Consider the following 13100-nt stretch of genomic DNA (forward strand, 5'->3'; position numbering starts at 1 on the left):
TACTTTCCCCGTGCCCTTAATCCCATGACAACAATAAAACAATTCTACTCTATTCAGGAAAGGTTTTTACTAGTTCATAAGTGAAAACAATCCCAGAATCAGGAGACTAGAAACAACTTATGGAGTGACTCATATAATATTAATAGATATTTCATACCATCAGTCCATTTACTTCTCAACGTAAATTTAGAAGGTGGATAAAAACTTTGTCTGGGCCCATTACAGGTGTGTGTGGGGGTGAGGTGACAGCGTTTGAACAAGTGGGAATTGGGGCATAGTGTGGGGGGAGAAAGGGGGAGTCAGCACATTTTAAAAGTTGTCACCCTTTGACCCTCTTCTCAATGCATCTGAGGATCTAACCACTATTGTTCACATTACAGCCTCTAAACTGTGTTCTCTAATGCCTTTTCATCATAATCTTAACAGATGTCATGCCATATGTTACCACTTGACAATTTTATAAAATGTATTCAGAGACAGCAATTTATAGACATCTGGAAGTATGCATTATTTCCTTACATATCAGAAAGATGATAAATTCAGAGAGACTAGGTAAAGTTCCTAAGACTACAAAGTGAGAGAAACACACAGCCCTGGGTGAACCTAGCTTCTTCATGAATTAACATCAAGCTATTTATCTTTGAGAGGTCATGTCATCCAATGCCTGTCTTTAATCACAAATAACTTTATCTATTTTTTTAAGCACATAAAGATCATTCTGTCACTCTCCACTGCTTATTTTTACCATTGCTTATAACCGTTTTATATTCATTGGATTCTTACTAAGAACTTCATGTACTGACCAGAATTTACTGGAATTTTATTTAAAAATGTGATTGGTAAAGAGAATATTTTGCCTACCTTCTACAGTGTTTGTCAATATACTTGCTCTACTCATTGCTCTTTGTCTGAGATTGGGATCATTCAACATATCTTCAGAAAGGAGATATGAACTGGAACGTCTCTTCTTGTGTATTTGATTGGTTGTACCCTGAAAACATACGATTAATTAAAGTTTAAAAATATAATTATAATAAATTGTAAGTATACAATGTTGCTTAGGTAGCTGTAATGAGTAATTAAAAGTAGAGACAAGATTGCTGGATGCAAATTATGGCTCTGCTACTTATTAGCTTTGTATCATAGGAGGGTTACTTGACTTCTCTCTGCCTCAGTTGCATTTTTAGTACCGTGTTTCCCTGAAAATAAGACCGGATCTTATATTAATTTTTGCTCCAAAAGACACATTACAGTGTATTTTCAGAGGATGTCTTATTTTTTCATGTACAACAATCTACATTTATTCAAAAACAGTCATGTCATCTTCTTCTGGAACAGCATCATTACGTACTAAATTCAACCGTCTTACTGACGACCTTAATTTTTTTGGTGTAAGTCTTATTTTCGGGGAAACATGATAAAATGGGGATATTCATAGTACTTGCCTTACATTCTTGCTATGAAGATTAAAAGGATTAATACTTACGAAATAAAGAATTAAATGAGCTGCTTTTGTTGTTTTAATCACTATCGTCATCTCTCTGTTTTCTGGTCTCCAATTCATTCAGGTAGTTTTACCATGTAAGAGTCTTATATGAAAACGGCTAAATTAGCATTCTGGTGGTATGTGTGTGTAAAGGGGTAGAATTTCAGTATTCTCTGATAAATTTCTTTAATCATTCTTTGTTGAAGTAACAGCATAATGGAGGTGACTATAATAACAGTTCTCATGGCCAAGGAAGAGCTGATGTGAGCATATGGTGATAAATGACTCAATTTGAAAAGGACAATTAGGACTGATGGGAACTGTAGCCAAATGGAGAATGTAAGCTCCATCTAAAAGAGGTGACCACTGTTTAGTTCAGAGGATTGTTGCCATGCAAGAATATGAGCTCAGTTTTACCACGTAAACTCATTTGTATGTGAAATTACTTACTTTTAAATTTTGGCAATAATTCAAAGTTAAAACACTACGCAGGTTCAGTGCACGTCAACAACACACACACACACACACACACAAACGTGCTCACACACATATATACATGCAAACAACTATACAACTCTACATTTATCTATCCATTTATATATCTGCTTGTGTGGCTTATGTATGTATGTGTATATATACACACTCCACTTACAAACCTATACATTCGTATGTGAGTTCTAGAATTGTAAACTTGCATAGTTGTTTAGATATAGTTATATATGTGTGTATATCAAAACACAGACACACAGCCATAAATATATGAATATGTGTATGTATCTATGTGCATGTTCACAGATATATACACACAAAAACACATCTACAGGTAGCTTTTTATAGAGAACTCTCTATAATCATATTTTCTCAGATAGCTTCTCCTTTCTGACTTTCTAGAAGCAGAGACTTCTTTTATCCCAAGTCAAACAAGAATTTGTTTAATCAACAAATTCTTGTCTACGTAGACAAGTTTATATTATCATGCAATTTTTTCATTCAAACTGTGCATTATGTCACATTATTATGTTTTTACATTTTGTATTGAATCTTAAAGTATCCACCAATTCCTCTAATTTTGTAGTTTTAATTGTAAGGTTTATATGGATACTAATTTTTCTGTGATAAAAATAAAATTTTCAATGAAACCATTTTATTTAAAAATATGACAATCTCCAAATTTCACATAACTTATATAATCTTTTGAAGATAATACACATCATTGAAAAGCAAAACACAACAAAGATCTGACTCCAGAGAAATTTCACATGCTCGTTTGATAAGGAAAAATACCTTGACAGCAGGGCTGAAGCTATGTCATGCAAGCATAGAGGCCGCATGTTACCTAAAAGCACATGCATTCATTCAAACTGAAATATGTGTGTGGCCATGGTTTTGATGGAACTTTATTCTCACGTGAAATACTACATTGTCAGCAAATATGAATACATGAGTAAATAGCATGAGTTCAAAGCTTATTAGTTTAGTCAAAGACTTTGCTGATATCTAGTAATGCAGTGTAACAGTGAGTGGTCTAAAGTGGTAACCTGGAAACTCCAGAATCCAGAAAGATCTCACTTTCAAGCCTAATCAGACCCTTTTCTCTAACTACTCAATGACTCCTAAACTCTTGAAATTGTTGTTTTGGAATGGTTTCTTTTTGTTTTTATGTGTGTATGTTTGTGTTCATGTGTATATTTTGATATGTTTTTATTCATAGACTCTAGAGGTTTTTTTTGTTTTGTTTTGTTTTGTTTTTTTAAATGACAACAGTACGTTTCATTTATGAAGGGTGAAAAATACAGCTATTCTAAATCACTTCCAAGTTAAGAAGCCTACCACACATTGGATAGAGAGCAAAGTGTGGCAGTCAAGAGCATGCGCTCTGAAACACAGGGTTGTCGTTTGAACTTCAGGACTACTGCTCATTAGCTTCATTGCTCTGTGCCTCAGTTTCCCCTTTGTAAAACAGGGATAATAATATATCATCTCATAGGACTATTGTAAATACTATGTTTGCTCTTACTATTACTGTTATTAACAACTCAAATAAGATCCCTTCCAATAAGGTATGTACTAAGTGGTAACTTGAAAAAGATAGCAGAAGGTGGCAAATAATCTAAATTTCCTTACAAAAATGGGGTCTATTATCAACTAATAAGATTAGAATTATCACTGCATTTTTTTGTGCGGATACATGTCTTTTATAAATTATTTTCTAAAGAGATAATTTATAATCTTCAAGTTTAATATCAATAGATAAGTACCTTTTCCAAACGTATCGAATCATTATGTTGCACACCTGAAACTAATGTTATATATCAATCATACCTCAATTTTTAAAAATGGGGTTTTAACTATTGTTGAATTCTATGCCTACAGAACACAGAATATGGATTAAGTTAATGAGGTAAAGGTGTGTTTTACAGACAGACTATTGCAAACTGCAGCGCCATTCACAGGACCAGAGAAAGCCCCTCCAGCAGAAAGACTGACTAATGCAAGAATAAGGGCCGAGCCATGCCTGAGCTATTTAAAACGTCCTTACGCTGTCATCAGAAGTTGCCTTATCTATTATCACCTCTGGCAGAAGCTGTCCATTGGGGAGCATGAGAGCTGAGGGTCCATCAACCAGGGAGACCACACCATTGCAGTCCACGGCACTGTGCATCTTCCCGCTGACCAGCAGCCCTGGGGGGGACCTACTGTCCTGACTGACGTTACTGCTGCGCCGCTCCCGAGGTCTGTGGGGTACAAACAAGGAGCCTCTTCTGCTCTCAGTGTCTCCAAAAATGCTGTGCTCGTCATCGGCAAATTCAGTCTCAGATCCAAGGTCTCTTCCTCGACCTTTGAAACTAAAAAGACTTGTTCTGCTGCTGCGCCTTTGAGGAAACAAAGAGCCACGAATGCTGAGTGGTGACTGCAGAAAAAGAAAAGATGACATGTATTTGCTGAAGCACCTAAAAACCAAAGTGCATTATTTGTTGCTGTACAGCTCCTTGCTCTTCTGGCCTGGAGCGACCTCTCCATTCTTTTGGTACCATTCACTTTGCTATAAAGAATATATCACTTAAAAATAATTTGGTATTGATACCGGTTATTTAGATTTTCATGTGTAAACCCCAAAGTTCCATAAGTATTAAACCCCCTGGATTTATTTGGTATATCCTATATGCTTCTTTACATTCCATTGCTTGCAACTCCACCTCACGTAGTGTAAGAGCTCAGTTATGGTGTCTTAAGAAAGACCTTTTAATACTAGCGAGTTTACAAAGTCATAAAATAGTAGAACTTAGAAAAGAAGTTGCCCAATACCAAAAAGGGGGAAAACTCACATTTACGTATATGACTCATGTCCAGGGTAATTTGTGTCCATAAACCAAACAGAATGAATATTCTTTGAAAGTATCTAATTCAATAAACGTTAGCGCTCCCTCTGTAAAGGATCAAGTGGCAAGCATTGAGAGTAATAGAAAATGAGTATAACAAGGTCTTTGCCTTGAAACTAGTTTGGACTGCCCTTGTCATTTATCTTTTTATTGCTATCGCACGTATTAAAGTTCTGTCTCCCTAACTAAACTATGACGTCTTTGAAGGCAAGGACTCTATCTTTTATTTCTATGCTTATCCAACACTTTCTTACAGACTGAAGTATTTATTAGGAGCTAGGATTTTAAATGAAGACATAGATGAGAAAGATAGTAATTGTGAGTGGGGCACCAAACAGCTAATTGAGCAGTGGAGAGGATAAAGGAAAATTGGGGGGATGGCTGGCACCTAAGCTAATGAGTAAAGAATAGGTGATACTACTATGCCAGGGCAAAAACAAGGAAGAAAATTATGACACTAAGAGAAAACCATGTGTGCTAATTAATAAAAGCATGAAAGTACAGTGCATGTAGGTAAGAGTGAAAACTCATGGTGGACTGAGTGTACATGAAGGTACAGAAGGGTGGGAAATGAGGCTAAAGCCATTCACGACATGGATAACTTGTGGGTCCTGTTCTCTAGTCAGCAGTTATTCGCCAACATTTTTTTTTTTTAATTTGAGCAAAGGGACAGCTTTGATTTAGGAAAAAAATGATTTGGAGGGGTTGTGAGATAGAAAATAGGGTTAAGGAGAATAGAAGCAATGGTTCATCTTGGAGGTTTGTAGGTAGAGAGACCTGAAATATTAAGGTGTCACTGGCAAAAGAAAGAAAGGGAAAGAGAAATTTTACATAATCAGAAATAACAGACTGTGGGTCTAGATGTTAGTATCTGATGCAGTTGGGAGTGGAGGCTGTCAAGGTGTCTCCAAATTTTCCAGCTTAGGTGAGTGGTATTCAGGTGATACATTACCAACAGTGGTGAAGAAATGAGAAAAAAACAAAACAAAACAAAACTAGTGTAAGGTTAGTTATTAACCAACACAGCATTATAAAACAGACTAAATAAAAATGTAAACGTTAATCTACAGTGTAAATAATGTCTTAATTTCTACAATGGTTGTCATGAATATTTTGTTTTGAAAATTTGTGTACTGGAGAAGTTATGACAATTCTAAAACTATAAGCTCCTCACAAACTTAACTGGAAAACGACGTACGCCATGTTCTTTCCATAAATGGTCGGCAATCAATAGGTTTTTAGCTAAAAACATACCAGTGAAGTTATTCACTCCCTTCTCCTGAGATCCTATCCCTCAGAAAAGAACATTTTGCTCTAGAATCCTACCTCTGGTGATACGAATTTGATGGTGTCAATGTTACCTGATTAGGGGTAGACAGTCTCTTTTCACGTGCTCGCCTGTGACCTCCAACACCAAGGTGGAAACTTTTTCTCCTGATACACTCATCTGATTCCGATTTGGACAATTTCTCATCATCTCCCTTTTCTTCGCCACTGGAGAGCTTCTTTTGATTCTTTTTCTTTCTTCTGTTTCTTCTTTCCTTAGCACTTTTAGAGCTTAGCTTGGATGTATCAGAAGAACTCTCCGAGAGGCCCATAATTCGGCTTCTTCCCATACTTGTGTATTCAGCGGCTGCTATCGCTATGGCCTGTTGGACCCAAAGGCCACACATTCAGTGTGTCATTTCCAAAGTTCAGGATAACAGGGCACCTCTCTATCATGAATAGAATTATGTGCACATAATCATGTTCCTTACATGGGAAGTAATGTCACTCTCTTTATATTATGACCAGAGAGCTTACAAAACATATATTTATTGCTTCTCCTGCATTGTAATAAAGCTCCATTGTGCTTTGGAATTCAACTATTGTATACTATTACTGTATTTATACTAAAGCAATTTTAAATAGTATATGTGAAAATTTTCCTAGGTAATTCTGAGACATAAAGCATAAACCATGTGATAAGAAAATTAGTATATCTTGTTCAGATAATTAACTCAATATTATCAAAAGAATTAGGCACTCTATAGTTTAATGAAGAATAAGTTGTCTGAAAATTAAAATTATTACAGAATAATATCTCATGAAAATGAAAGGGTCTTCTAAGGTTTCCCTAGGAAATTCATAGGATAACCTAGTGCTACCTACCCCTTTATAAAAAAAAATTAAACAAATAATTCTTGTAAAATTTTGGAAAATAAAGATATTGTCAATAAAAAAATCAAAATCACTCATAATGCTGTATCCCAGAAATAACTAGTATTAATATTTGTTCCAGTCTTTATATATATAATTTTGAAATTATATATATATTATACTCAATTTTGTATCCCACTATTTAATACACGACTATATTAACACCTATTCCTGCCATATTCTTAAAACACATAATTTTATGGCTGAATAATAACCGAAGTTACAAAAATATCATAATCTATTTAACCATTTTCTAATTTTTGAAAATTTAAATGTTTTCTGATTTTTAATAATACGATACTGCACTGATCATCTTTCTAAGTCAAAGTTTCTCTGCATTACAGGTTACTACCCTCTCCTCAATAGCTTAGATTCCTTGAATAGATTGAACTAGGTGAAACTATCAAACGAGTTTTAACTCTTTCAGAATATTTGAAATTTTGGTTCTCTTAGTACAAATCTCAAACTTTTCCAGTGAAGTACCCTTGGGAGAGAAGATTAAGGAGATCCTTAAGAATTTGCTACTTAGCCTAAAGTGGCCACAACCTTAAGTATGATTTTTTAATCTCACATTTTATCCTTGAAACATTTTTTTAAAAAATGGATGCACATTTTGATTTCTAACCCATAGAGTATCTGTTAACTTTAATATTAAAATAAGTTTCCTAAACCTTTGTGGTACAATTGTTCTGGGGGAAATCCATCAGGTTTTGGGACTTTCCATAATGCCATGCACACTGAGAAATGGTGGGTAATGGGTTTAGGAGGAACATCTTCGAACATTCTCTGTGTTAGAGTGAGTTGATTATGGAGGAAGGTGGAATGGGTCACATGTCAGTTATAACTCCATCTAGAACTGGTTTCTTCGACCATACGAGAACGAGGATTCAGTTTATATGAAGGAATCCATTAAAGAAAATCACCCTGGGGAAGACCTAGCATAGACCACAGGGGCCTCTGGTGTTCCCCTTTGCACTTCTAGTTCTAGGAAGAATTTTAAACCAAATAACAATACCTCAGCTTCTTCTTGCTCTTTTTTAAGTCGATCTAACATCTGTTGAAACTCTAACTCTTTCTGCTTAGCTTCTTCAATGTTTGCCTGGTTCTGTTCTTCATAGGCCATCGCAACCACAGCCAGGATCAGGTTTATTAGATAAAAAGAGCCCAGGAAAATCACCACAACAAAGAAGATCATGTAGGTTTTCCCAGCAGCACGCAGTGTCTAGGAAAAAAATGGAAATCATCAATTTAATAATACAGTGTTTGTTTTTTTTCTGTAAATTCTTTCAACTTGAATGGCATATTAGGCATGGGTAAACTAGTTCTGTAAAATGTCATGTTATCAAAATATAAAGCCGTTAAAATCATATCTCCATGGAAAACAATCAGTATTAATACACATACTTTCTCAGTAAAAAGGCTATAGCAATGTATTAAACTGGTACTAAAATTAGGTATGATTCTTGATTATTATTAAGCATAATAATCCGGAAAATTTTCCCTAGTCTGAAAATTACTGAAAAACTAGCTGCTTTGCTCACTTGCAAAATACAGGACCAGATAATTTCTATAGTCTCTTATACTGATAAAATGCTATCTTTAACAACTAGTAATGATGGTGTATTATGTTCACACAAAAGAGATAATTTTATTGTATGAACTTATGTGTTCCTCTTATATATGTTTTTAATTATCATTTACTAAATATTTAAAAATATAATAAAGGATAAAAAATTCAAATGGTACAGATATTAGATGGGAAATATGTCTCTTTCTCCTATCTCTGATGCCTACGTAATTCCTTTTTCTATCAGTTACTATTGCTATTGATATCTTCTGTTAGATGAATTCTTAGTACGTAGTGTAATTGTTAGGTCAACAGGTATATTCATTTTAATTTTCATAGAAATTCCCACATTATTCTCTCTTGTAGTTCCCAGCAATGTGTGAGAACATCTGCCTCCACACAGCTCAGTCAGATAGTATCTCTCTTTTGCTCTACTTTTTGATCTTTGTCACTCTGACAGGTAAAAAAAAATTGTATGTCAGTCTCACTTTAATTTGCAGTAAAGGTATCTTGTTGCATACTTAAAAAGTCATTTGTATTTTTTTCCTGTGAAGTATAATTTCTATATTCATTTATAATATTCTCAGAAATTAAATAAACATACAAGTCAAAAAGAGAATCAATGACAATCTGAGAAAAGTGATTTGCTATTATTTGTAATATAGAATAATCATTTTTGGTCTCCTACCTCTTGGTGTTGGGTGCTAAGAACATGTAAGTGAAAAGAGAGAGCCCACAGGCCCAAGAGGATCACATTCAAGTTAGAGGAGATGGCCATGTGAATTAACAATTACAGTACAAGCAACACACACTATAACCTGAGAATATCAAAGGGCATAAAAGTTTAGAACAAGCAGCAACGGAGTTGGGAGAGGAAAGCATAGAGAAGTGAATTGAGTCTTTAATGCTTTATTAGTTTGCTAGGGCTGCCATAACAACGTGCAACAGACTAAGTAGCTTAAACAGAAATTGTTTCTCACAGGTCTGGAGGCTGGAAGTTCAATAGTAAAGTGTCAGCATGTATGGTTTCTCCTGAGGCCTCTATCTTTGGCGTGCACATGGCCACCTTCTCACTGAGTCCTCACATGGCATTTTCTGTGTGCGCATTTCTGGTATCTCTCTAATGTCCTAATCTCCCTTTCTCATTAAGAACACCAGTCAGATTGGATTAGGACCCACCCTAACAGAATCATTTTAACTCAGTTACCTCAGTAAAGGCTCTAACTCCAAATATAGTCATTCTAAGGTATTGGGAGTTAGGACTTCAACATATGAATTTGGGGGGATACAATTCAGTCCATAACAACTGTATAGAGGAGTTAAAAAAATAAAGCATGATGAGTATAGGAGAGCCTGACGTTTAGGGTACTCCAAACAGAAAGACCTGTGAGGAAAAGCATAGTTTGTGTCAAGGGAGGTATGTGAGAACATTACAGTATATTTCTTCTGTTACTTAGGACCTACGGGATGCTATATTCACAAAGGGGGAAAGAGAGTTAGAGGTCAAATAAGCCCAGGAAATATAAGAAAATAATTTATGATTCAAGAAATATCTATTCTAATAGTGCTAGATGTAGAAAATGTCTAATTTTAGTAATAATAGGGTTTTCTCAATTCAAGATTGAATATATATATTCATATGTAAAGCTTGTAACGGCTATACATTATATTAGGCAATGAATGTTTCTCTTGGCACTCACCTGTTGGTAAAGGTTTTCCCAGTAATCCTGGGTCATTAGCCGAAACAAGGCTAAGAAGGCCCAGCCGAAAGTGTCAAAGCTTGTGTAGCCATAGTCGGGGTTTCTGCCTGCTTTCACACATTTGTACCCTTCTGGGCACTGACTACATGCAAAAAAGAATATCACAAAGTCAGAGTGCCTTCAGGATGCAAGCTAAATAGTACTACAAAAAATTGGGAAACTCAAGGTTCCTTTTCTAGGGGGACAATATTGAATGATGATTAAGAACCCATTATTTGGAGTCAGGAATAACTGGGTTTGAATCCCACCCCTGCTATTCTCTAGTTGGAGACTTTGTCAAATTACTTAAGTTCTCCAAGGCCTGGAGCCCTTCTTCTTTGAAAACAAGATAATAGCATCTATCTCAAATGGTTAACATTGTTATTAAGTTTAAAGAAGATCATGTACGCAAATTACCTTGCCTGGTTTGTGCACACAGACAGTATTTAATAAATGATAGCTGCTATTAGTATAATCATCATCATCATCACTATGAAAACTTGGAAGTGTTCACCAGGTGTCATATAATAGTTCTTAAATCCATAAAAATTGACATATAGGCCTCTAACAAAAATGTGTTTTCCCAAATTATTCTTGCAGTGAATTAGAATCAAGTATGGCAAAATACAGCAATTGTGTAAGTTCATAAAGATTTGTAGCTTTAAGACTTTTCTCTTTCTAAGTGGAGTGGTATCTATGATGCCAAACAAACACAGTGATCTGAGGAATCATTGGGCACAGCAAACTTATCTTGTTTATTTTGATGTTCCCTGTGTACACAGAGCCCAGTGAAGAGATATCTGGGTGGGGGGAGAGCAGGAACAAAGGCCCTGCAGCAGAATGAATTTGGTGTATAGGAGAAACAGCAAGATGGGCATTTATATTAATACAAGATTCTTAAAGCATCTTTACCAAGTCTATGGGGTCCTTTTATTTAGAGTGGCCAAACTGATACTGCATTCAGTCAACTATAATTAGAGTCCTACTTGACTGAAGAATGAGTAGAATTTGGGGATGGAAAGAAAAATTGATTTTGTCACTTCTTTTAAGAAAGAAAGGCTGGAAACTATCTAAGAAACTTTTGGTGGGATTTATTTTTTCTTAAGATTTATGTAACATGTATCTTGTTTTAATTCAAGTACTACCTCCACGTCTTGATTTCAAAGGTATACAGTAACTATGAATGTTATGAAGCCTGGACTCACTGTGGGACAGAATAAGTCAAATAATGCCATGAAATATATGAAGACAATATAGAATCAAAGGTTTTTATCAATAAACTGATTGTTGTTTTCTTTTTTTTTTCCTTTTTGGCTGCCTTTAGACTAAAAACAAGTGTTACATACCCTGAGTCTGTGCTGAAACCACAAAGGAGAGCATCTTTAGATCCCTCCAAGAAATAAAAATGTCCTGTTTAGGAAGAAATCAAACAATATAAGGTTATGGAAGGTAAGCTTTAATAGTGATACAGCAGGTAAGTTAATCAACATAGACATATTCACAACATGTAGGCTTGATCTCAGGCAATGTGTGTTCATTTATTTATTATATTCTCATATATTCTTCCTTAAATATTTATTGGTAACCTCTTATGGGCCAGGCAGTGAATCCAATGATAAACATGACAAGAAGGTCATTAGTTTTATAAAGCTTTCTTTATGTTTAGGTAAGGGTGGAGTTTAGGGATGGAGAAAAACACTTAAGTAAATAAATAAATGCACAAGGAGTTTTCAGATAGTGATAAATGCCATAAAGAAAATAAATGAACACAATGTGAAATAATGTGGTTAGGGAGGGCTTTTTAAAGAGATACATTTGAACAGAGACCTAAGCTCCACCGAGAAACCAGCCATTCACAGACACTGGTGACAAGATAATCTTGGCAGGGTAAAGAGCAAAAGCAAAGGCCCTGAGGTAGACATGAACTTGGCGTATAGAAGAAACAGCGAGATGGCCAGCCTGGCTACAGTGCAGTGTGGGGAGGACTGTGGTGGCAGCGGTAGGTAGGGGCCAGATCACGTACAGCTTTGCATGTCATGGAAAGGAGTTTGGATTTTCAGTATGATTAGAAGTAATAGAAGTGGGAAGTGAGATTATTATGCGAAGTGAAATGAATCACACAGAAAAAGTCGAGAACCATATGATTTTACTGATATGTGGTATATAAAACTGAAAACAACAAAAGAACAAGACAAACAAATGAAGAAACAAAAACTCATAGACATTGACAATAGTTTAGTGGTTACCAGAGGGTAAGGGGGGAGGAGGTAGTAGATGAGGGGAAAGGGGGTCAAATATATGGTGATGGAAGGAGAACTGACTCTGGGTGGTGAACACACAATGAGATATATAGATGGTTGCATTACAGAATTGTACACCTGAAACCTATGTAACTTTACTAACAATTGTCACCCCAATAAACTTTAATAAAAAAAGAAGTAATCGAAGTGGAATGTAGAGATATGAGATAATCATTAATATTTTAAAATGTCACCGCAGTTGCTTTGTGGACCCTGGGCTATATGGGAGAGCAAGTGCAAAAGCAGGGCTACCATTTAAGTGACTACAGTGAGAGGTGCCATGGCAACAATTCAGAGAATAACTGTGGATATGGAGAGAAGGGGATGGAAATAGAGTGGACATGATTTGCTGACGGAGTGCGTGCGGGGTGTGTAGAAAAGGACGCATCAACTGGTAAGATGGTGGTGCCAGGTACTGAGATGAGGAAG

General features: G+C 35.6%; 1 protein-coding gene across 1 annotated transcript in view; it reads right to left on the reverse strand.

Moving 5' to 3' along the window:
* SCN9A (sodium voltage-gated channel alpha subunit 9) overlaps nucleotides 1–13100 on the reverse strand; it is a 128087-nt gene that overhangs the window by 47758 nt on the left and 67229 nt on the right. The window contains exons 8-13 of the mRNA XM_019727348.2: nucleotides 11718–11781; nucleotides 10333–10474; nucleotides 8081–8287; nucleotides 6228–6515; nucleotides 4026–4397; nucleotides 862–991 (exon numbers count right to left, since the gene is read on the reverse strand). Of these exons, the coding sequence (XP_019582907.2) occupies nucleotides 862–991; nucleotides 4026–4397; nucleotides 6228–6515; nucleotides 8081–8287; nucleotides 10333–10474; nucleotides 11718–11781 (1203 nt within the window). The remainder of the gene's footprint in view (nucleotides 1–861; nucleotides 992–4025; nucleotides 4398–6227; nucleotides 6516–8080; nucleotides 8288–10332; nucleotides 10475–11717; nucleotides 11782–13100) is intronic.

The sequence above is a fragment of the Rhinolophus sinicus genome, linkage group LG01 (assembly GCF_036562045.2).
Source record: "Rhinolophus sinicus isolate RSC01 linkage group LG01, ASM3656204v1, whole genome shotgun sequence".
Lineage (NCBI taxonomy): Eukaryota > Metazoa > Chordata > Mammalia > Chiroptera > Rhinolophidae > Rhinolophus > Rhinolophus sinicus.